Source organism: Pelecanus crispus, chromosome 2, assembly GCF_030463565.1.
Source record: "Pelecanus crispus isolate bPelCri1 chromosome 2, bPelCri1.pri, whole genome shotgun sequence".
Lineage (NCBI taxonomy): Eukaryota > Metazoa > Chordata > Aves > Pelecaniformes > Pelecanidae > Pelecanus > Pelecanus crispus.
In genome coordinates this window covers 53,536,791-53,562,915 of record NC_134644.1, presented here as the reverse complement: position 1 = coordinate 53,562,915, position 26,125 = coordinate 53,536,791, and the positions used below count along the sequence as shown (strand labels likewise).

General features: G+C 41.2%; 1 protein-coding gene across 1 annotated transcript; it reads left to right on the top strand.

Moving 5' to 3' along the window:
* DCLK3 (doublecortin like kinase 3) lies at nt 1-26,125 on the top strand. Its single transcript, XM_075705724.1, has 5 exons — nt 1-70; nt 14,426-16,317; nt 23,813-23,945; nt 24,876-25,043; nt 25,929-26,125. Exons 1-5 carry the CDS (start codon nt 1-3, stop codon nt 26,123-26,125), a joined length of 2,460 nt encoding a protein of 819 aa, XP_075561839.1.

The following is a 26,125-nucleotide window of genomic DNA, read 5'->3' as shown; positions in this document are numbered from 1 at the left end:
ATGCCGGCCGCCGCGCCGCCCCCGCTCCACCCCACGGCGGGCTCCTGCTGCCCCTACGGCCGCTGCGCGGGTGAGTGCCCCCTTCCCTCCACCCCCCCGCCCCGTCCCCGGAGCCCCTGCCCGTCGGGGGTGTCCTTTTGGGAGGAGGGGGGCGAGCTGGGGGCGCCGCGCCCCGGCTGCGGGGGGCGTGAGGCGGCGGCGGCGGCGGCAGCGAAACTTCCTCCCCGGCTCCTTGCGTGTCGGTGGGGTTGCGGTGAGCGGGGGGAGCTTTCGGTGGTGTTTGGGCTGGCAATGGGGGCTCGAGGAGGACGGAGGAAGGAGCGACTCCCGCTTGGTGGTGGGGTTGAGGCGAGGGCTTTGGGAGGGAAGGAAAGCTTTTAAAAAAGGGGGTCCGCGGGGGTGCGAAATTGGGGTGGTTATTCCTCCATGCTTATCGCCTGGGTTGTGCAACCTTCAATTACTTTTCATTTTGATTAAAGAGAAGCCCCCCCCCCCCCCCCCCCCCCCCGCGCTTTGTATCGTAGTGGAAGCTAATGAAGTGGCTTCGTTGCACAGCCTTTAGGAAGCGGAACAAGAGGCTACTACTACACGGAGAGCAAGTCTCTGCTGCTTTTCACAGGGATGCCTCGGGTCAGGCTATCCATCCTCCCTTTTCCCAGGCTGAGAGACCGCCTCAGTAGCTGTGGCAGATACAAGAGCAAGCTTTGAAGTCTGAACATGAAGTCTGTGTTTACTATTCCGAAAGGCACGCGCGGTGTCATCTGTACTGCAATAAAAATCGAAGATTAGAAGTAACTTGCACTCTTAGTAGTCGGTGTGAGTGTAGTTCACTTGGAATGAATGCTCGTGGGCTGCTGCTCAGAGAGCACCCATGCTCTGCAAAAAAGCAAATAGCGCACGATGTAAAGGTTTTAAGCTCTTGCACAACTGTGTGTTAAAACACGCGTAAGGGTTGTGAATTTTCCCTCAGCTGGGAAATTACTACAGCTGGAGCTACGTGGGTTACAGGCATGGGCTGAAAGGGTGGGGAGGGCCGTTGTGTCAGATGTGGATGGTGTGACGTCGTAGCCAAACCTCTCTGGGGAAGAACGCTGGTTGTGCTCTTGTATCCCCTGACCTCTGTAGTTACGTCGGTTATGTTTGCTCCTATTTAATAACGGAACAGATATTTACAGGAAAACTCTTCCATAACTTTTTGCTGCGCAGCGTTATTTTCTGCCTTCCTCAGGGGACATTCAGTACACAATGTCAGCAGGACTGGGTGGGCCACTGGTTTGAGCTAATGGAAGTTTTCACGTTGTGAGACGCTGGGTTTGGAAACAACCCCATAAACTGAAACTTTTGCTACACTGTGTACTGAAAGGTTTCCTTTTTTAAAAAAAACCAAACCAACCCCCCACAACAGTATAACAAAATTCTGGCTTCTTCCTCTGAGTGTTTAGACTGCAACCTATATTGGGTGAGGGGATAATCTAAGAGTTTATCACCAAACCTGATAGTTCATCATGCATTTTTTTGCTGCTAGCTTTATATAGAAATGAAAATGTATGTATATGCATGTTTACATGCAAGTTTGTCTTCTCACCTCCTTCTCTCCTTTTTCTTTAGCCCCCCTTTTTTCTCATGATGCTTCTTGTGTTTTTTATACTGTCTAAATGTGGGTTTGACTCTTTGAAATGTCGAGAACAACCACAGGGTCCCAAAACACTCAGCAAGTGAAACCAAGCTTACAAAACATATTAAACATATTACAGCTACTTTATGTAGTAGAAGTGCAGTTTTTACAGCAACTCTGTTATGCTCTTCTCAAGAGGTGGCTGCATTTTATATCTCAGGAAGTTGTCCTGTGGCTCTCTGGAAAAAACTGATCCTGCAGAGTTAGAGTCTTTTTCTTGTAGTGTAATGGGTGTGAACCTCCTGAAATGGCATGACTCTTTCCATTAAATTTTTTGGAGGATGTTAGGACATATCGGCTGAGAGCTAGCTTCTGGTAAATCTCCATCTGTGGTTCATTAACCTGAATTGGTTAATTGGACTTAAACTGTCAGCAAAGATAGGATAACTTGGTTTTAATTCAAGATATTGGCAGCTGTTCACGCTTCTGAATTTGAGCTGTGCTGAAGTTACCTTGTCATTATTGGGGTTTTTTTGGGGGGGGGTTGCCCTTTTTTTATACTCAATTACCTTGGGCATGCTAACCTGAGTTTTGAATATATCTTTATCTGGTAGTGTCACTATATGCTTTGTATCTGTCTGCACTGCTGCTTTTTCTAGTCATGTTCTGCAGAGCTTCACAATTTTGGCATCTGCGGGACTTTCAGCATGTGGTGACTAAGGGAAGTTGCGTGGGATTCATTTCCCCATTTCTAAGATTACTTAGCTTAGTTTGTTTTCTGCAGAAACATCTATAGTTTTGTAGAAATCGGGGAAGCTGGTGATCCTTCCTTCTTTTCCAACAGCTCTAGGGTGAATTATGTTGGTTTCTGTCACTGCTTTTCCTCTTTTCCTTTGACTTGCTGATTGATTTCCTCTGGATGATTGACTTGATGATTGATTGTCTTTTGACTTGATGATGATATCCTCTTTTCCTTTGACTTGATCATTCCTAAACATTTAACATTTGAAATCAGCGTTTATATAGATTTTCTTGTAAATATAATTAGCATCAGAACATTATGGTGACTTCAGCAGCCTCAGTTAGATCTGATCCAGATCTCGCTGAAAGTAATGTGAGTATTTTAATTAGGTTCACTGCAACTTGGATCAGAGCTGAAAATGTAGTAGTTGAAAGAGGTGAATGTGACACTTCTTAACAGTATACTATTTTCCAGGTTTTTCTCATTTTCACGGTACGGGGTCTGTCCTTTTGGAGTGTTCATCAGACATTCGAAACAATGAAAAAAGGAGAGGGAGTTACTGCCTCGATTGGTTCTAATGTAAATTTGGAGTTTTGGTAATGCAAATTGTTCATCTTGCCTAGCAGTAGTTTGCCTTCACTGCAAATGAAAGTCAGGCATGTTTACCATCTTCCCTCTGTTGCTGTATAGTTTACTCAGTCTAATTATTGTAAGCATGCAAAACAATTATTTATGTCACGTATTCTTAGAAGAAGGTCTTGGTAATCATTCTGAAAACACCATCTCCCACTCAATCAGTATTGCTAGCCGGCTCATATACTCCAATTTTTTAGTTTTCTTGTCACCCTAAATAACATAGTTAATGGAAATGCTGAGAAATGTCTGGTGGTGTGAAAATCCTGATCTTTCTGCTTGTCATCATGCTTTCAAGTCTAATTATCACTAATTGGGGTTTTCCTGAGAAACCTGTTTTCTTTTGTAAGTTCTGCAAAAACAATTTATTTTGTAATATTGACTTTAATATATGAGTGTCTTCTGAAAAAGTGGTTCTGTAATAATGGGGTTGGGAATTCTACGTTTATATGTGAATTAACCTCTCCTAAATGTGCTAGATTTCCAAATTTCTGGGTAATTGCCCCTTTTGCAAACCAGATGGAGAATCAGACTCTGGCTGGGTCTTTCCTTTAGTTATGCAACAAGGTTATTGGTTGTAAAGGATCTGGAAGCCTAATTAAACTCTCAGTGACACCTGTGCAAGCTCTCTTATTTTCACTGGGTTTGCTCAGTTGCAACTGATTAGTCATCAAGTTGAGATTTAGGAAGCAATGCAAGTAAAATCTCCCACAAGAAGAAACAGAATCCTGTTCCTTTGACTGAGGCAACACTGGCTAACAGGATTAAAAAGCAGTGAAAGCTTACTTTGTGATGAAACATGAATAATTAATTTGAAATATATGGTAGTTCAGGAGTCAAGAACATCAACGTGGAAGTGAAACTCCCTGTACACTGAGCCTTGAGAAACACAGGGAGGGCTTTGCCAGATGGATCCTGGCAAGTATCACATTGTGTAAGATGGTTTTGTTTCCCTCTGTCAGTTCTGTCCCTCTCCTGAAAGATTCTTGATGGAAGGTCCTGGACTGCAGAGCTCACTTCCCTGGTTACTGGGGCAGACCCTAAAGCTGTCAAACTGCAGAAAGCAGCCATGGCTGTTCCCAATAAAATACACAGCCTGTCATCTTTGAAAGAAATGAAATAAATGAGCAGTTTCATAATATTCTTTTTTTGGTTTTATGCAGGGTAACAACTTAAACTGAGCCTCACACCTCCAAAGGCACTGATTCATTTCACGTGCAGTCTTACATTTCACTTAGTCTTTACAGATTATGCATCTGTATACTTCTTTAAAGGGCTTTCTTTATGCTCGCTTTTTAATTTGCTACCCTTAAAATGTCAGGAAGAAGATAATGAAAGTGGGGTTCTGCTCTAAAAAAAAAAAAAAGTAAAAATGATGGCACTTGTGACTCATTACCAGACTACATGAAATCTTTACCTTCATCTGCTGCTCTGGGGGTGATTCAGCTCAGTTTAACACTAACACATGGCAATAGCCATCTGTGTTTGCTGTAAATATTTTATTTTTTAATTACAAATGGCTTGATTTAGAAAATCTTAAACTGTACAGTGGGGTGGCTGTGGGCCTGCAGGGGAAGGAGGTGAGTGTCTGGGAAGGCAATTTTTGCCCAATCACTGTTGCCAGCCAGGTTAGAAAAGGGAGCGTAACACTGAGAGAGCAAACCAGGCTGCCCTGCAGCAGTCTGGCCCCTGCTGCTCCATCCTGGGAGGAGCTGGACAGGAGAGGGCCAGGGCAGGCTGCAAAGGGGCTCTGAACATTTAGCAAAGGAGAAGGGAAAGGAGAGAGAGGAAAAAGGAAAAAAAAAAAAAAAAAAAAGGGGGCAAAGATGATCCTGAGTTTATCTTCTTTGAGGAGAAAGAACAAAAAGTGGCTGCTAAATGTCATTTACCGCTCATGGTTGTCATACAGTAAATACGGTCACATGTTGCTGCATGCTGAGCCTCCTACATGCATTTCACTGCAGGATGGCACCCACACTGGGGCTGGGGGCGACACAAGAGGCACCATCAGAATGGAAACATCCAGAGCTCATCTAGCCATAGCGAGGGATCCAATGTGGGCATCCCTCAGGCTCCCTCCCTCGGCTGAAGTCCAGCTGGCTGCAAGGTTTTCCACCCAAGCTGTCCCTCCAGACAGTCCTTCCCATCTTAGGAATGCCTTTGCTAGAGCATCAGCCTGCTTTTTAGCTGCTCTGGTACTCTTTGCCTTCTAGGATCTCCCATAAACTCAGGTCTATGTCCTAAAACTGGCAGTGAAAAGGGAATGAGAGAAAAGGGCAGGGAGAAGGGAGTAGAGTCCGTTCTTCTTTCTTTTTACAGTGAAAGAATGGGGAAGAATGGGAATGGGTGTTTATGAGACTGAAGGATTTGGAGATCTCTGTTTTCCAGTTTGCATGACATAATGGATGTTTATTTTATTCTTAAAATAAAAAGCAGATACGTTGAAGATACGTTGAAGATGCAAAATTCTGAAGTCTTCTTGCCTGCCCTTATGAGGTCAGGGAGTGGGTACAAAGGTGTAGGTCTCCCATACTCTTGCACTCTAGGAGTAGCCACTAAGGATGTTTTCTTTCCTTGCAGCTGACACTTAATGGGACCATACATATTTGGCCTGGAGAAACTTTAGTTCTGTTAGTGACATGTGAGACAGAAGGAACCCAACTTGACAAACAGCTGAGTTTGCAGGGCTGACAGTTAAAGGCAAAATAATACTGCATGTGAGTTTAAGCATGCTTGATGTGAAATTGTGAAAGATAATGAACTTGGAATCCCATCATACTAATTTTATAGAATCTTTTAGGGCTAAAACTGTATATCTATGCGATAGAGATACTATTCTGTGGTTTTTTTTTTTTTTTCCTTTTTGTAGATGAGCCCAAATTAGTTTTTCTTCAGTGAACTTAAAATCCTGCCTGAGCTGCTGAGTGATTTTTAGTTTTCTACAAATTGGGTTAGACTGGGCCAGCGATTGATCTACATTACACTAGTACAAACTGGACGTGCATGTGCTGGCATGAGTGTGACTGGAGATGCCCATTAGGGTAGCAGAAATGATGTTACAGAAATGAAACTGATTCCCCCCTTTTTTTTTTTTGTTTCTTCATTGTGACAGTATTAAAACTGTACTTGAAAGATTTCAGCTGATAAATGGTATTTGTAATATTGAACATGGTTTTGTTTTCCTTCTGCACCAGTAGCTAATGCAGGTAAGAATTCTTGCAAATACCATGATGAGTTAATTTTTTTTATGTAATTGGATAAAATACACTTTGGTGTTCTAAAAATACTTAGACTGTGCTTATTTTATTTGGTTTAGTAAACCATGGTGTCGTGGTTTAGCCCCAGCCAGCAACTAAGCACCACGCAGCCGCTCGCTCACTCCCCCTACCCCGATGGGATGGGGGAGAGAATTGGAGGAGTAAGAGTGAGAAACACTCCTGGGTTGAGATAAGAACAGTTTAATAACTGAAATAAAGTAAAATGGTAATGATAATAATAACAATATAATAATGATAATAATAATAGTAATATACAAAGCAAGTGATGCACAATGCAATTGCTCACCACCCACCGACCGATACCCAGACAGTTCCCGAGCAGCGATCCCTGCCCCCCAGCCACCCCCCCCCCCCCCCAGTTTATATACTGAGCATGACGTCATATGGTATGGAATAGCCCTTTGGTCAGTTTGGATCAACTATTCTGGCTGTGCCCCCTCCCAGTTTCTTGTGCACCTGGCAGAGCATGGGAAGCTGAAAAAGTCCTTGAGTAGCATAAGCAGTACTCAGCAACAACTAAAAACATCAGCATGTTATCAACATTCTTCTCCTACTAAATCCAAAACACAGCACTATGCCTGCTGCTAGGAAGAAAATTAACTCTATCCCAGCCGAAACCAGGACACATGGTTATAATACCATCAGGTTCACAGTAATATCTTATTGCATAGTATATTTCATAACTTCCTTACCATCAAATGTATTCTGAACACATACCATTTGTCCGATGTACTTGTTCAATGTATTTAAAAAAAAGTATTTCTACAAGGCCGGGTACTTATAATCTAACATTATTCAGGTTACAAAGTCAAACCTTTATGACTATTGATTAGCAGTGCTGTCCCCCCAGCCCCTGTTCCTGTGCATTAAGTTATAAACATTAATTACACTATGAGATGCTGCTTTTTTTCCCCCCAGGGTCTCTGGCTCCATCAGTACTTATGATGGACAAAGCTTATCTAATGAGCAGCTATTGACTGTTCACCCTGGCTGTTTGTGCCTTTCACTGCATGCTTTTTGAACCCTGCTGTTAATACAGGTTTATTAACTTGTGGGCTTTTCTGTCATGGTTATTGCTACAGCAACAAACATGGATTAGCATCTCTGTGATACCTGTAAAGAGAGGGCATGAACTGCATTCAGTGGGAGTCAGGGTGCAAAAAACAGTGTAAAAAGTACTTTAACTTGGGGAAGAATGCAATTTGAGATGCCCAGGTCCTGAATTTTGGGATGACTTAGCTTTATCTATGTGCTGTGTTATATTGCCTTGTGTCTGAAGTACCTCTTCTGGTATATTCTCTTGCAGCTGTGAGCACTGGGGAGGTTTGCAGATCAAGTATCAGGATATTGTTTTGGCCACTGGAATACAGTCCTCTCTGAGGAATCTAGATTAAGTCAATTACTTTGAAACTCTATGGAACTGATTGAGAAAAAATCCAGAGTTTCAGGGCTGCACTGCCTTACACAAAGAAACTATTCTTCCTGTATTCTTTCACTACACACTTTTCAGCTCTTCTAATTACAGAGGTTAAGGTCTCTATGGGCAACAGATTTTTTTTTTACGGCACAATCCCGATTCCAGTTTATCTGTTAAAGAGGATCCACTGTACCCTGGAGCAGACATAGGAAAAACTGTATGCACTTCTAAACTATCTTGTATGCAAGGAGGAAGCGAATTCAAGTCATGTGACAACTTTAATTTTGTCCTGTCTTAATGATGACCTTGGTAATGTTCTCTTAATGTAGTCACCTGTTTGTGTGCATGTAGTTTTTCCTGTTCTTCAAAAACAAAAAGTCAAGGTGAACTGATATGGTAAGTGACAACAAAAGCAGGTAGATGCCCTTTATGAAGAACTGCAAAGGAGCAGACCTCATGAGGACCATTCTGTTGCTCACTCCCAATCCTGTCCGTTTGCCTAAGTTCAGCATCCAACCTGACTTCCCGACCCACTCTTATGCTCACCCTCACATTTTACTGCTTCCCTATTACAGTCTTCATCTGCTGCCGCTGTCAGCAAAGTTCATAGAAATTGCTATCAGCCAGTAGCAAAGTTCATAGGAATTGCTGTCAGACAATGTCTAACTATGGCCCTATTTGCTCCATTCCCTGTAGTCTGTCCCAGTCCCTCTTATAACTTCTTTTCTCTTATCCTCCTAGTCCAATTCTTCACTAGGTTTCCTTTTTCAGTTGCAGTGTCTGTCCCTGCTACATGCTGGCTGGCTTCTGGATAGTGATACCAGAAGAGCAATGCCCTTTCCACTTCCCTTTCCTATGTCCAGCCCTCTTCTCCCTGCAAGCTCCAGCTCCCTCTCCCAGCTCCTACTGTGTTCTGTCTCACCTTGGCATTTCCCCAATCAGCTTCCATTTTTAATCCCTTTGCCATACCCTGTTTTATAAGAAACTTCTAATCCTTTCTCTTTGCTGGGCCAGTTTGTCTTCCATAACACATGGGAGGACCGAGTGACCCCTTTCTCCCTAGTCCTGTTTGTCTGTCTCTGTACACATTTGTCTATATTAGCTTCCTTTGGTAGCAAAATCCTTGTGTTCCCTGTTTTCTTCCAGTCTCCCTTCTGGCAAGCGATTTCCAGTCTCCTTGGTTTCCTTTATTGACTCTCAGGCTCCATGTGAGAAGCTCAGCCACCTTTACTCAATCCCGAACTTTTGATTCAACTGTTCAATTTCTACTTTTTCTTATTAACATTACTGCCTTGGCCTGTTAGCTGGTGGGGTTTTTGAAAGCAGCCAGACGCTGTCCTCCCACCAAAATGGCTTGCATAATACCTCTGAATGCCCCATTTTCAGATGTTCCTTTCCTTCATGATCTGCTTTTGTCTGAGTTAAACAGCTTCTACACGGAGGAGCACCATGGGATTGCCAAGAGGATGGAGAGACAAACTGTATTCTCAGTTCTGGTGCTTGACCCTCCTCTAGTAGTTACTAAAGTAGCTATTACAGGGGAAAAGACATGAAGCTTGGCTTGAAGCATGCTGGGGTCCTCAAGGTCCACCATACTTCTCAGCTGTGTGAGTCTTTGGAGCTTGCTCAGGCTGGATCTAGCAGGGACTGTCCTGCTATGTTTGACACTGTCTTGATCCAGTCCTTGTGAAATTTGACTTTCTTTTTCTACTCAGGGTTTTATCTGGCTAAACTGACAGTGTGACTGCCTTTTGTTGCTGCTGAAATAACCACAGGTCCTGACTCAAAATCTCTGCAGCATGGCGGGGAGGCAAGTATGAGCGGGAAGGGAAGGAAAGAGAGGGTGCTACAGCTATGCGTCTTTAGAGAAAAATTCACCAGTAGTGTTTCGAACACTAGGGCTGTAAATAATGCCCATGTAAAATTTACTTGCTGTAAAAGGATGCCTGTGATCTTCTTTTGTTTCCGTGTAACTAATTGAATACATTGAGACTTGTCATACTACTGCTTCAGTCTTGGGCACTAACAGTGGGCGCTAGCCCTGAAAGTTGCAACATTTAATAATTTACAGCAAGAAGAGGAGATCAAGATGGCATACTTCTAGAGGACTCAGATTGCATCTGGGAGCCGACTGCTGATACACACTGGTAACCTGTATGAACTACATACTTGGCTGCTCTGAGTTAAAGGCCAAAGACATTCTTCACCCTCAAGTACTTTAAGATACTTCTTGATACTTTGAAATTAATTAAATGGTTTGGGTTCCAATTAAGAGTAATTTTTTTTCCCTATGGTCATTGTTTTGCATGCCCTCAGCAGGAATTGCTGGGGCTTAAGGAAAAACCAGACATTTTTAGTGCTGTTCTTTCTCTTCCCATTTGAAACAGTATTTTGTTTATGCTATGTTGGGACCGATATATCAAAATGACTCCCAGATACACAGTTTCTGTCATGTGCAACTTTACTTGCGTGAAGAATGCTGCTAATGTTTTGGGGAGCTCTCATGGCTGCTTTTGTAAGTAGAGTCTTTCATATTGATCAAAGGCCCTCTAAAGAAATTTCAGGGCTTAAATAACACCATCTTATTCACAGAAAGCAATGCCATGACTAGATCCTATTTCAGTGTTGCCTTCTGTTTTAAATTGTGTTGTAATACTCCTTGTAAAAATTTAATTCCACTGCAACCTGTGACTTGATAGCAGAATTAGCTGCTGGGTAAACCATTCAGTTAATTACTGAAACTGTGATCTCAAGCAGGAGAGCCAAGAAGGAATGCAAGATGAGCGGAAATACTTTAATTAATGAACAAAAACTTACAGACTGGTCAAGGGAAGGCATAAGTTTTGAAGGACAGATGGCAGCAATACATTTTTAATTGCAAGAATAGGTGAACTCTGGCAAACCCCATTACTCTGCTGTTGTAGGGGGTGTTGCCAGGCATTTCCTTAAGGTATGGGTTGATTGAAGCTCTGCATACACACCTTATTCGGAGCTTAAGTCTTCTGAATTCACCTTATTTTACTCCAGGTCCACAGGATGAGCCAAAAACCTACAAGGAAAGGTCTTCTAGAGGAATTTTTGTGTTTCCTCCTACCATGCCTTCCCCCAGCCCCAGTGGGATTGACTGTGACTATCACAAATGGTCTGTGAATTGGCTTTTAAAAATAAACCACAGAAGCTGTGCTCCCTGCAGCAACCATTTTCTCTCCAGGGAGCACTTGTGCTCTGGTCAGTAGGTGCTAAACTTCTTGGTCCTGCTACCTGTTCCAGCCCCCAAATCCCTGTTTGTCCATCCTCCTTGCTTCTCTAGGGATTTAGTGTGATCGTTTATCCTACAAGACCATCATGTCTTCATCATCTGAAGCTCTGTATTGCTCTGCAAGTCCCAGTTTTCTTTTCTCTGTGCCCACATGTGCAGCTTAGGTGGCACACATGGTGCCCATGACCAGCCGTGCTGCCTTACCCCTGCCCTTCCACAGCAACAGCCCTTGGCAGCCTCCTCGGCCATGCTGCTCCCCTGTGGTTTTCTGTCCTCTTAATCTTTTGCATCATCCTATGTGTTAATACTTGGTGATACACAAGCATATATAGATAGATGTGTATACGGATAAAAATAGACAGATGCATACATGCATCTATCCATATTAACATTATAAGAAATATGTGTGTTTGATAACCATTAGCTCTCAGTAAGACAGTAAAAGAAAACACATTTTATTCTCTGATGTATAATTTGCCAGTACTGAGGCTCATTGAAATGTGTTTCTGATCCCACCTCCCTCTTCCTCCCTCTCCCACTTGTATGTAAATATGGAAACAAGATTTGAAGCAATATAAAGTGTAGCTATAGGATTTGTGTATGTGTGTAACCTTTGAAGGCTTTCTAGAAATGCTTGTTGCCGCTTTAAGTGCATGCACTTTCCTGACAGATTGAGGCTTGCTTAATGTGTGTCAGTTAAAATAAATATAGCATAACTGGAAAATATCAGAAATTATGACTGAAATAGTTGTAACAGGCTATTGAAATTGATTTTTTTTTTTTTAGTTTATGTGTTATATGGATTAGTCATTGTGACCACCACTTTGACAAAATTTGACTCTTCCCCTTTTTTCAGAAAACATTAAGAGATCCCTTTATGCATTGATTTAAGCATTCATATAACTTCCTTTTTCTTAGAAAAATATGCAATATTATTCCTAAAATGATTATATATTAACTTGTGGCTTGTGTCAAACTGTTTTTGACTAGGAATTAAGCCAGTTTAAAAAGCACAAAAATACATTCCTGGATTGTTCTTAGTAATTACACCAAACCGCTCTTATTCCATTAGTCATAGAATTAAAAAATAAACTTGGTTTCTATTTAAAGCTTAGCCGATTTAGTGAAGAAAGGAAACATAATTGATGTTTGGATAATTGAAACAATCAACAGTGCAGCCAGGCACTTAAAATGAATGGTTTATAGAAAGGTGTGATAATAGCAGCATAGCTGGGAGAAATGTAATCTGTGGGAAAAGTCATTATTAGTGCAGCATTGTTTTTATGTTGTACCAAGATTATAAGCAGTAAAAATGTCATGCGCTGTTCCCATAAGCAAGGCAATGCTTTGATGACAGTGGGTACGCAAGAATCTGGAAATGTTGATTAAATTCAGAGCTTCGACAGTTCCTGGTAACCAACATGTTCTGGGGTTGATTTAGATTTCGGAGAACTATTATTACATCTGAATTTTTTTTTTTTCTCCCCCCATTCACAGTAGGCTTTATTCTAGGTGGAATGTAAATATCTGATTGCTGAAAAATCACTAGCACACATGTAGTCATCTTTTGATAACAAGAGATCAAGTAGAATGAAGACAGAAATAACTTGTACAACCACCAAGCATTAGTCACACGTAGCTCTTATATAATGCTTACGTCTTCAATCAGCATGCTGGCAACTAGGCTTCTTTGCAATATTTATCTGGAGAAGAAGTGTCTATCTCATTTGGCAGAGGAAGAAAATGAGGCAGAGAGTTAGTTAAGGGTCGTGCTGGGGGCACACAGCATTCAGCTGGTGAGAGTATTGCAACTAAGAAGTGTCCATCACCGTACATCCAACAAAGCCAACAGCAGAGTGGAGCTCTGTAGCAGTGTCTCCTCGTGTGCTTTCCCCACTCAACTCCTGGCATTTTGGATCCACTATTTTTGAGGCAGAGCGAGTGAATGCTGCAACACTTCTTGTAGTTTTCTCTTTTGTTTGTTATTATAGGTGAGGAGGCATGTTTCCTCTTCACTCTGTTATGCCTTGATGAAAAGGACAAATAAAAACACATAGCTTGCAATACTGAAAATGGCTTTTTGGCAATTGAAAAGTAGTAGTAGGTTTAAGCTTGCCAGAACTCTTGAATATGCATCTATTAGCCCTAGCACCAAGAGGAATGCTCGTATGTGCAGATTTTCCTTGGTGGATTTGCCCACTGCGCTGTGACTATGTAATGTATGAAAATGGGTGGGCTTTTCTGGGAGATAGGCCATCTGTGTATGGGAATTTCCTTGTAATGGTTCAGTTATCATTCTGGCTGCTTTCTTTTGGCTTGGTCCTGTTAGTTCATACATATTGAATGTTTGTTCCCAACTGAACCACAAGACTATTAAATGGAGTTGGAAGTACTCTGTGATCTCATTCTGAAAGTTTATTTCTTAAGGCTAAAAAGAATTGCATTGTAATCAAGTTTTAATAAGTACAAGAAATCACAGTACTTTAAGGGGCCATTTTTATTCTTAGCTTATTGTTGTGTTTATAGACAGTGAATTATGTTATAGCTTGGCTTGTCCATAACCATGTGTTATGTTTTCAGTTCTTCCTTTTCAGAATTACACGTTATGAATGGTGCTGTTTTCTTTGGGTGGTGTTCTAAGATGAAGTATCAGAGGGAAAATTGTTAATGTCCCTAGAGGATATTCAGGACTTTGTGTGATTTTACATGATTTTTAGAATGAAAACGTCAAAACAAAATATTGGAAAACTAGGACTCCAATTACCAAAAAAACCTAAGATGGCCTTTCTTTAAGAGAAAAAAAAAATTGTTACATTACTATAAAATGTACTATAAAATTTCTGTAAAAATTATAGCAAAAGTAATACTTTTTAAAAAGAAACTCATTTACTTAATTTGTTATAGAAGTCTAGAAATAAAATGAACGGTCCAGGGAAAGTGAAGAGGAGATAATTATTTATAAGAATATAAGGTTACACACACATAGCCATCTGGTAGTAATTTTAAGAAAGAAGTAATTAATTTCTTTTACTTCATGCAATGTAATTGTGGAACTTGTTGCCACAGGGTTTACAGAGGCCAAAATTGTAATTGGGTTCAGAAAGGAATTGAGTTAGTTCATGGTAGGTAGATTCATAAGAGGATGCTAAACAACCTGGATGCAGTCCTGGCACAAGTAACCCCATTTTTTTAGGATTTCTGGAAGATGGGAGGGTTTAGAAGAAGGATTTATTTGTTTCCAATGTTATTTTTTTTTTAATAGCATTTCTTTGTCACAAGGTGCATTTACATTTTCTCACAAACTTGAAAATGTTTGTAGATGCATGTATGTGGAGTTACCCCTTAGTGGCAGTTGAAGTTCTTTATAAGCATTGAATGCATGTACCCTTACTCTCTGAGGTCACATATACTGATAGGTATATTACTCAGAAAGTTCTGATGATGCAAAATGAATAATAGGCCTACTCTTTCTTTGCTTTAGGACGCCGAGGCTTGTTTGAGCATTCGTCACACAATACAAGCTCAAAAGTAAAAGAGAGGAAACTACAAGGGACTTGTCCTCCTGTTGGTCGTGGAAACTATGGAAAACCATGTTTGAGTGAAAGCAGTCATAGGTCCCCATTTTTTAATCCCCGTAACGGTTTTCACACGATACATTCAGAGCACAGTCCTGTGAAGCCAAGGATTATTACAGTGGTGAAACCTGGTGGACACACACTTAGAAGGATAACCTTGCTTCTCAACAGGAGATCAGTTCAGACCTTTGAACAGCTGATGGCTGACATTTCAGAAGCTCTGGGATTTCCACGCTGGAAGAATGACCGTGTGAGAAAGCTTTACAATCTGAGAGGCAGAGAAATCCGAAGTGTTTCTGACTTCTTCAGGGAAGGCGATGCATTCATAGCTATGGGGAGGGAGCCCCTCACTTTGAAGAACATGGAAGTGGTATTACAAGAACTTTATCCTGAAAATCCTTATGCTGCCACTGCTGCCATTCAGCAGAACGAGGAGCAGTCCCAAAAATTGAAGAGCAGGCTGTATGACAAGGCTTCAAAAGTGGACAGTGGCTTTGATGAGACAGAAATTACCAAGAACTGCAGTGATGGCGTGTCTCCCAAACTGGTAGCTGGACATGAAGGAAAAAGTCAAGCCAAGACAAAGCAAGAAGAAAAAATGAGAACCAAAAAAAAGTGGACTAGAGAGAGCTGGGGTGGTGAACAAGGAGTGAAGCCTTCTAGAAAAACCCGAGAAAGCGAGAGGTACCTTAACCACGAGAGGAGTCTTGAGGAGGGATTAGAAGAGAGTTCAGAAGAGGTGGTGAGGTGTGAGAAGTGTGAACGGGAACGGGAAAGGCAGGCCAGAGAAAAGTTACAAAGGCAAAGGCGGGCTGAGGCCTCATTTGAGAACAGAGACCTGAACACAGGTGCATGTCAGAGGTACCATGTAGAAAGAAATGCAAAACTCGGGAATTGCCGAAAATCTTCAGAAACTTGTCTGGAAGCAGAAGTTGGTTGGAAAGATAATGGCTGTAGGAGGACATGGAAGCCCCTACATAGGAATGTTAATGAAGGGCTGGAGAAGCAAAAAAGGAGCATTGAGAAGGAAAGGGATGTGGGGAAACGTGAAAGCCGTGGGAAGGAAGTAGTAAAAGTCAAGAAGAATGCTGTAGAAGGGCTGCAGCTAACTCATGAAGCGAAGGAAGAGAGTGGAAGTAGCTGCGTAATGAATCAAAGTGGTTGGCTAAAGAAGGACACTCCGAGGGATGCTGAGAAACCATCTAAAACACATAGGGAGGGTAGAGAAGGACAAAGGGCTAAAGAGGAGGGTGCCAGAAGAGAGGGGAATATCATGCGTAGAGAGAGTGACATGACACGACGAGAAAAAACAGGGGAGCGCAGAGTGAATAAAGAAGAAAACAAGGCTCAGGGATTGGAAAACGCAAGCCGGAGGCATGCCATTAAAAACAGAACTGATGTGGAAAAACAGTATGAGATCGGCAGAACTATTGGGGATGGGAACTTTGCAGTGGTGAAGGAATGTCGCCACTGCGACTCCAATCAGATCTATGCCATGAAAATTGTTGATAAATCCAAGCTGAAGGGGAAAGAGGACATGATGGAAAGTGAAATTCTGATCATTAGGAGTCTTTCTCATCCCAATATAGTAAGCTTAATTGAAGTGTATGAGACAGAAGCTGAGATCTACCTAATCCTGGAGTATGTCCCAGGAGGGGACTTATTTGATGCAATCATAGAAAGCGTGAAGTTCACAGAGCATGATGCTGCTGTCATGATCACTGACCTGTGTGAAGCACTGGTTTATATTCACAGCAAGAACATTGTCCACAGGGACCTCAAACCAGAGAATCTTTTGGTAAGTACTGGAAACACATTGCATGTGTGCAGGAGTTGAATTTATTTTCCTTTTAGTTATGGATCTTTGAGTATTTTTAAGCAAATACTGTGCAGAGATAATGTGCTGTAGCAGGACTGTTTGGAAAAATGAGTACAATTTTGAAGTGAAATTACCATTATAGTTTACTTCACGTAGATCTGCTGTACATTGCAGATAGAAATTCAAATAAAAATGACCTAGCTTTCAGGGGCAGTGAGCATTTGTATATCTCTGGAAATCAGGCCTGTTACTTAGCATCTCACTTTTAGGTATGCAAAGGTAATTTTTTTTTTTTTTTCATGAAGCACGCACTGAATCATAAGGTGTTTTCCTTGTAGACCAAAATTTATTAAAATGCTAATTTAGCTTATTTATTCTGTGGACTTTTTGTCCACTGTAGTCACATATCCTGCAGACTGCTATGCTAGTCCTCTACTGTAGTGATTTCTCTCTTGTGACTATTTATTTTCTTAGGAGCAAAAGTACGATGCAGTTGGTTGAAATAATCTGACAGAAAACTGTGAGTGTTTTGGTGAAATGCAGCACTAAACTCAGCTCAAATACTAACTTCATGCCAAAGAGAAAAGTTCTTTTTTCCACCACATTTCTGAGGCTACATTCTTTGCATCCAGCACTGAAGTCAATAGAATTACTCACATGTGTGAATGTGCATAGAAATGTTTGCAGTATTGACACTTGACAAGACACCCATTGTAGAATAGTAACAGTAAGCAACTCTTCCTTGCTAATCGTGTGTTACACTCTTGTACTAGGGTTCCAAATTTGCTGATACATAGATACCAAATACGTGCCAGTCTGCAACAAATTGGATTTGATCTGCTTGTGGAAGATGGTAGTTAGCCAGAAAAAAAGGTAGCAGATGATTTAGTCCTGTGTGCCATTCAGTTCTTTAAGAGAATTAATTTTGGGAAGAAATCGGTGTGAATTTCTGGAGAAAAGCAGCAGTGTAGCCTGTAGGACATGCGGAGGTTGAACAAGGCTGGGCCTGAAAGGTTTGCTCCTAAATCTTTTGACTAACCAATAGCATCTATACTAGGTCCTGCTATGCATCCTGCTTAATCTGATGAAAATCCTTGATATGTGATCTGTGCATAAATAAAAGATGGTGAGTGCAAGTGGCTGGTTTGCAAGAAGTATGCATCTGGGCCCTGCCTTCATGCCTCGTTTTGCCATTAGAACAAAACCTCACTTAGAACTGCAGGGCTTTCTTCCAGAAGCTGATTTTCCATGATGAACCAGGCTCTGCTCCTTCCTATTTGCTGAAAATAAGCTAGTGCATGTGAAACACTTGAGACCAGATGCTTCATTTCCCTCTATAATACGTAATCATCACAGTGGTGCAGGTAAGCAAAGAAGCATGGTACAGGTCCGTTCTGGTTGTTTTCACATTTAGTTCACAGCACTGCAAAGCAGAGATTGCTGGGCAGTGGCAAAGTTTTGTAGCACTGAAATAATCATGTTGCCCACTCTGACAGAAAATATTTTTCAAGGACAGACTGGCACCCAGCCTGTAGGTATTTTGTCATATGAGAACAGTGTTACCCAAAAACTATGTGAAAGAAAATTGTACCTCTTCCAGTTTCACCTTGCTGCTAATTGGCCGTGAACACCTGTATTTATATCATTTACATAAAGCATCCTTTTGAAAAGCTAGTTGGTTCAACAGCTAAACGAGTTTATAAGCTCTTGATAGTGTTGGATTGCTCACGATGCTATCTGATAAGCATCCCTATAAATACAGGACATTTGAACAAGTTTCTGGCTTTTCTGACTTTTTAATGTGCTACCTTTGACTCTTCAGAGCAACTGGAGCAGTAGCAGCAGAGCAGGAAGGGGAACTGCCACTAATTTTAATGTCAGTTGGTGCTGAACGATTACAAAGAGTATTGAAGCAAATTTCATGGGTTCATCTGCTGTTGGTGGGTCAGAGGGCGGGGACAGCCTTCTGGAGAGGAAGCACAGTGCTGGAAGTGCTGGCATCCTGCAGGGATGTCCTTGGTTGTGGGATACCTCTTGCTTCAGATTCCTACACCATGGATGTTGAAGTCTGAATTAAGTCTCCCTAGACTTTCTTTGTACACAGAGAACAAAAATGAGTACCTACTTTTAGTCTGTTTACTTGTTTGTTCTACTTTGGCATCGCCTTTTGGTCAGGTGAACCCTGTCTTTTCTTGTCAGTTGTTTTTCCATACTTCCTAACCCTTTCCAGCAAATGGGGAATGGAGAAGATCCTTAGTCTGTTTTACTAAGGAAATATGTTTGTCTACTGTAAACCTGCTTTGTGTGAGAATCTAACCCTGCTCCTAGTGACTTCTGAACCTACTGGCTAATTTCCATCAGAGCTGACAGAGAAGCAGCAAACTGCGGAAAAAATATTTCCATAAGTTTCATGAAAATAAGCAGCTGAGGAAAGAAGAGAAACCATTTCTGTCCCTGCAGAGGAAAAGGTGGAAATACACTTCGATGTCTAGTGAATTGCAAAATTAGTGACACAGGAGACAGTTGGAAAATGGGTTTAATTATTAGTTCACTGCACTACTGTTTCTCTTGTGGAACTGTCCTCTAGTAATAAACTTCTGTAACAGTCCACCATCATCCTGTTTTGTTTTCCCCCTCCCTCTTTCACTACTGCGTCTGCCCGCAATGATCAGACTCCTTGTAGCACAGCTGTGAGGCAGAAGGGTGGTGACTTGCGCTGCAAAAACATAATCTGTTTGATAGCTGAAGACAGATGCTCCGACTCCCTCCCATCTGCTAACAGAATCACCTCATTTAGGACTAGGTGTTCAGCAAGAAAACCTGTGCTACCAAGGATGAGCAATGTAGTATATTTGGTCCCACAAAAGAAGCCAGTCACTTCTTTAATGCTACCCGGAGGAGCAGAATTTGCTGGCAAGGTTTTTAGGTAAGGGCCTGTTTTAATTCTACAGGTGCTGGCATTTCTCGACTTGTGGGTAGAGAAATTAATTTCAAAGTGTGGTGCTGTTTTTCCAGGTTACAGCTGTAAAAGACCCAAAGCCATATCATTGCCCTCTTGTGTGTGTATGTATTTGTGATTGTAAACTCATTTCCTTGTACACTTCCCAAACATGCTAATGTGGTAATTGCTTAACACTCAGCTTTATAAATAATATAAGTGTTATAGCTTTTTAAGGGTTTCAGGTTTTTTCCTTTTTTCCCTCTCTTTTTCTCTCTCAAGTTTTCATACAGGTATGAGAACTTCAAGTATAACCTTTCTGTCCTTTAACTTTGCTTTTGTGACACTATTTACCTATACACAAAGCACTGTCAGAGGTTTCCGAGTGCATTTGAGTTAAAATCCTGTTTAACCAGTTACCTGTCAAGAGCTTTTGGTATGATAAACCTACACAGGGAATTTTCTGTAAGATTTTTTGTAGAGATTCTGCTAGCTAGCTAGCAGCAAGGGATGTCTGAAGCTCAAATGTGTAAGCGGTGCTTTTTAGCTCTATTTCTAATATACAAAATGTCCCATGGGCTAGCTTGCTTTCATGATGTTTATATGAAGAATCTGTGCTACCATATATATGTGCATACAGAGAAATATTAATGCTATAAACGATCTTCTTAAACACCCTGATGGATTTCACAAGGTAGATATGAAAACAGGCAAGAGCATGAAGAGCTGGGAGTCATCAACAGACAGGAGAAAAGGAAAAGATCAATTTATCTCTGTTTTGAAGATGAACTTGGCTTTGTATTAGTGTATTATAATCTTCTGGGTATATGGCTGGGGTAGCTAAAAATCCTCAGACAATATTCTAATATCTTGCTATGGCATCTGCGTTTGAGAGAGTAGTGAGCAATTCTGGCTGCCTTTAGTTGAAGACTACCGGATGCTGGCTTCCCTTGCAGATGAAGGACACAAGTAGTTGTATGACCTAAATTGTCTGTCTGTAGAAAGTGTACTGAATACTGGTCTTCCTTATCTCAATTAACTCTATAGGCAGGTAAGACAAGGCAGCACTTTTAAATGGACTTTTGGAGCCATTCTTTGTAGTCTTGAATGCAGAAACAGTAACAGCTGTCTTTTAGGTGTCACAGTAAGGCTAGTATGTTCATCTAATGTTACCATTTTTGCTTTGTTCTTACCATTTCACAGAGCACATACTGTAGATGTCAGAGGCTAGATTTCTCTTGAGCAGGTTGTACATGTCTGTGATACTGCTATGAGTAAGTAGTCTGGCTTCAGGAAGGAATAAAAGCAACCTGAGAAGCTTTTGTTTCTACAGTGAAGCATATTTGCATGCTCAAGGTGGTGCCAGGTGATGGAAGGGTAGACTGGAGAGTACAAAGTTGGGGATGAAGGGAATGCTCGCTCTGCCTGAGCTGACTTTGAGTTGTTCTGAGCGTAGTGTTAGTGAAGATGCTGAGGAGTTCTGGGCTGAGGTTTTCAAGCATGCTGACAGGATACATGCTGTCTTTGAAATGATTGTCACAAACCTGTGAAAATATACCCATGGTGCATGCTGTTCCTACACGTTCGGTTGTTAAGTAAAATGAAAACTCAGTGGTTTTGTCCTGGAAGAACAGATGGTGCAGTGTTGCCACCTTGTGCTGTGATAAGAGATTAGGAGTCTGGCATCCTGATAAAAAGTACAACAGTGTATTTTACGAAGCAAGACATCTCCTGCTGATTTCGCGATTAGGATTAAGACCAGTGTGTTCTCCACTCTCCCCACCCCCCTGCTGGTTTCTAAAAATTTATATAAACATTTCAGTATTATTTGTCTTATTACAGTAACATGCAGGGTGTTAGTTGAAATTCCACGTGACATAACTTTCTCATATAATTTTAAAAGCTTTATTTATACAGTAGGAAAATATATTCATGCTCATATTTTCATAGCACATATAAAATTGAGCATTTCAATTGTGAGTTTTTGTAGCATTCTACCACTATTACCCCTATTATTAGAATATAAATCCTGTGGACAGGTTCTGCTCTAGAAAGTAACTGTTACCTTTGTAATTTATTTTTCATTTTTGTCAGCTGTTGTGTCCACAGTGCATCATGTCAAAAAATCATCATGAAGATGACTAATGTAATAGAGAAAATGGCTATGGCATTTTATCTTTCTCCTGCAGAAGTTTTGACTGAATGGTTGTAGTAAAATTTATTTTTGGTTTCATACTGCAAAAAAACCCCAACATGTTTTGCTTAATCAAAACTAGAAGAGTGCTTATATTTTCTATGAAGAAGATAAAAAGGTATTAGTAAGCTATAATGTATTACTTTGTAATGTAATATTTTTTCTTAAAAAAAACCCAACAAAAAAAACCAACACCCAAAACTTTTTGCTTAATCAAAATCGGATGAGTGCTTAGAATTTTAATAAAGATGATAAATAGGTACTAGTCAGCTGTAATGTAATGTAGAAGAGCAAGTTTTGTCCCGTCTGTGCCCTTAGTTGTCTTGCAATAGAGACCATCTTGAATTTTTGGCTTTCTCAAGCCCTGTCTCATGACAAAGTATGAGGTGTTAAACCATGGAGTATACCTGTCGCATTATACTCCAGTTTGTCTATTCAAAAACAGAGTCTAGATTTCCTTGACTTTCTTGTAGACATTTTAGCTGCTGATATGTTCTCTACAGTTCCAGAAACAGGCCATTTTTCATTTAAAGCAAATTCATGACATTTTTTACCTCCTAAAGAATATTTGAATTTCAGCCACCAGTATTAAGAATACTGATGCGTTTAATTATACCGCTACATTCTTCATAACTTGGTCTTTGAATATAGAATCATAGAATAGTTTGGGTTGGAAGGGACCTTTAAATGTCATCTAGTCCAACCCCCCTGCAATGAGCAGGGACATCTTCAACTAGATCAGGTTGCTCAGAGCCCCATCCAACCTGACCTTGAACATTTCTGGGGATGGGGCATCTACTGCCTCCCTGGGCAACCCGTTCCAGTGTTTTACCACCTTCATTGTAAAAAATGTCTTCCTTATATCTAGTCTGAATCGACCCTCTTTTAGTCTAAAGCCATTACCCCTTAGCCTATTGCTACAGGCCCTACTAAAAAGTCTGTCCCCATCTTATAAGCCCACTTTAAGTATTGAAAGGCTGCAATAAGGTCTGTCTGGAGCCTTCTCTTCTCCAGGCTGAATAACCTCAACTCTCCCAGCCTGGCCTTGTAGGAGAGGTGCTCCAGCCCTTGGATCATTTTTGTGGCCCTCCTCTGGACCTGCTCCAACAGGTCCATGTCCTTCTTGTGCTGAGGGCCCCAGAGCTGGACGCAGTACTCCAGGTGGGGTCTCACCAGAGCAGAGCAGAGGGGCAGAATCACCTCCCTCGACCTGCTGGCCACGCTGCTTTTGATGCAGCCCAGGGTATGGCTGGCTTTCTGGGCCGTGAGCACACGTTGCCAGCTCCTGTCCAGCTTTTCATCCACCAGTACCCCCAAGTCCTTCTCCACAGGGCTGCTCTCAATCCCTTCATCCCACAGCCTGTATTGGTACCAGGGGTTGCCCTGACCCTGGCATAGGACCTAGCACTTGGCCTTGTTGAACCTCATGAGGTTCACATGGGCCCACTTCTTGAGCCTGTCCAGGTTCCCTCTGAATAGCATCCTATCCCTCAGGCATGTCAACCACACCACTCAGCTTGGTGTCGTCTGCAAACTTGCTGAGGGTGCACTTGATCCCACTGTCTGTGTCATTGCCATATTTTGTTTCTTAAAAGAATGTTTCATTAACTGCATTACAGATTAATGCTAAAGACCTGTGCATACAAAAGTAGAATGGGAAGAAGTGTTTTGATTACTTTCCAGTGGTTATAGGAGATGGGAACTGCTGAAAAGAGCCATTTAGGAGGACATTCTGCATGGATCCATTTCTGCAGCTCTTACTATGTGATGACTGGGACTCATTTAAATTTTTCAGGGCAGCAGGTAGAATAGCAGAGTAATTTGCAAAGAAAGTAAAGGTTTTGTTTGTTTGTTTGGGTATGTGGGGTTTTTTTGGGGTTTTTTGTTAGACTGGTATGGTGGAGATATGCTTTTCAAGTGACTCTGTACAGTCAGTAGCTTAACTAGGAATATTACATTTAAGCATAGATGCCCACACCATTCTTTGCTTTCCCAGGGGAAGAGTTTACTTTCCCAAGAGGAAATAATAACACTTAATTGGCTCTTGGATATTTTTTGTCGTCTTCCTTTTCGTTTCTTGGCAATTACAGTGTGCCAGAGTTTGTAGAGCAAAGTTTTCTTTTTCCATTATTGCTTGTCCTCTTAAACATACGCACCCTCTTAGTATATGGGGGGGAAAAACACTTTCTGAATACTGTTTATCAAAATACTGTTTCCATTTCATATTGCTTTACTTGAAGGCACTATTATTAGAACTTCTTCCTGCTTATTACTGCTTCCTTTATCTTTTGCTGTCTTAAAATGCATCTGGACTAAATATATGTATTTTTTGTTGAGTATAGGTTCAGCATAATGCTGATAAATCTACTACACTGAAGCTAGCAGATTTTGGCCTTGCAAAGCAGGTTACAAAACCCATATTTACTGTGTGCGGAACACCAACGTATGTTGCCCCTGAAATACTTGCTGAGAAGGGTGAGTGTATATATTTATAATTTATTGTAAATCATATACTCTGAACTTTCTAATCATGGAAATATTCAAGAATGTTTCAAACTATTGATATGTCTTTGCAGGGTAGGAATTTGGCTAGCACTGTAATCTGTGAAAGGAAAGGAAAGGAAACCTTTCAGCTTTTCACAAACACAAGCATGACATCAGTCATGTTTGCATTATTCATGTCTATGGTAATATAATACTGATTTCCAAGCAGACAAGCCATAAAATATCATAGATGGTAATTGCTGAAGTGGGGAAATGAGCAAAAGTTCATGTTGCAACCTGAGGGTAGTCAGCCCCGTTTCTTGACTGTAACACAGACAACTTTCCAAGGCCCCTAATGATGCAAAAATATTATGAACATGTATGTTAAACTTATGTAACAAGACAAAATGTGTTTCACATCAGGAGAAATTTTTGAGTTTTCATATCCAAAAAAGATTCAGACCTGAAAAGGAGTCAGTTTTGTTGATGACTCAAGCAAAGCTATTTCTGGTTTTTGTTCTGTGGAGCTGGGTTGCAAAGCTCCAGCTATATCCAATTTCAATGGAAACTTGGCACTCTCTTAGTGCTTTTTTTGAAGGGAATCTGAGGAGGACTATTTTAGAAATATATGCTGTGTTTTCTCAATTAGTCTCCAGTTGACACTGGCCTTGTGAGACAGTGTTTGTGCAACATGTTGAAGAAGAGAGGCACTTTGTGAGAGCTGTAGTTATTAACAGGCAGAGCAGCTCATTTTGTAAGTGGGGTGTACCAGCCACTTATTCTTCTGCTGAGCTCCTCTTTTTGAGAAACTGAGCAGAGCATCTCTGTTTCTTAGAAAATAGAATGAAAAAGAAACAGTTCCCTACCAGTTGTGAGTTTTCTTTCTAAAACAGGACTTTTGGTTTGTCTTTTCTTCTTTAGGCTATGGGCTCGAAGTAGATATGTGGGCAGCTGGTGTGATCCTTTACATTCTGCTCTGCGGTTTTCCTCCTTTTCGCAGTCAGGAACGTGATCAAGAAGAGCTGTTTCAGATCATACAGCTGGGTCACTATGAGTTCCTTTCCCCATACTGGGACAATATTTCTGCAGGTAAGATTTGGCATGTATAGCAGATCTGAGAAGTGCCAGACTTCTTCCCCAGAGTGGGAAGAACTCCCTGTTGTTCAGGACAGTGAGCTCAATGAACTTGGGGGTGTCTTAAAGGTCTCTTTTGTGTGATCCTGTGTTTTCTCTAAATGTGAATTTAGTCCTCTGGTAGTATCGGTGGCTGTGAATCTGTACATTAGGTCTGACTGATTTAATGGATTGCTCCCTTTCTGAGGCAAGAGCAAGGATTTTCCTCACCTTGCTTGTATGAATTGTCTTTCTAGAAAAAGGTACCAAAATAATCTCCAGGGTTATGTTAGATTGCAAAGATGTACACAAAAAATCTTAAAAGCTGAGAATGAAATCCTTGCTCTGCAGAATGCAGTGTGGATTTTCTATTGAGACCAATGGGGTCTGCACATAGTAGTTTTTTCCTTCTCGCAGGCTAGTATAGTGTCTTTTGTGCACTCTTCAAAATCAGAAACCCTGAACCCCCTCTCCCTATACAGTCTTTTAAAGAACATGCTCAACAGCGTTCTACGACTCTTATGTTCCTTGAGGGATGAGATACCCAATGCTAATTCCTGTGAATCTGAACACCTAGCCTGATGCCTTCAGCATGCTTTCATGATTAAATTCCCTTCATTTTCTCCTCTCTTTCTAAAGGGGAGAATGATACCAATACAAGATATGCTGGAGATTTAACCTCTCCTGTCACCAGTTCTAAATCCAGTTGTCTGGACCCCATATCTCCTGGGGATAGTCACAAAAGTCATTATGGTAAAGCTAATAAGAAAAAACAAGAAGGATGTTTTGTGTAGGTATAACTGTCAGCATCATGACATCACTGTTCTTTTCCCCTCTCTCCTTTTCTTTCTTTCATAATAGCAGCTAAAGACCTCATAACCAGGCTGTTGATAGTGGATCCCCAGAAGCGCTACACAGCACGACAAGTACTTCAGCACCCTTGGATCAGAACAGCTGGAAAAACTAATAGTAGAAATTTGCAGAGGGAAGTGACAATAAATATTGAGCGCCATTTCCGGGCCCAGCGCCGAAAGGAAGTTGCAGATGAGGACACATGA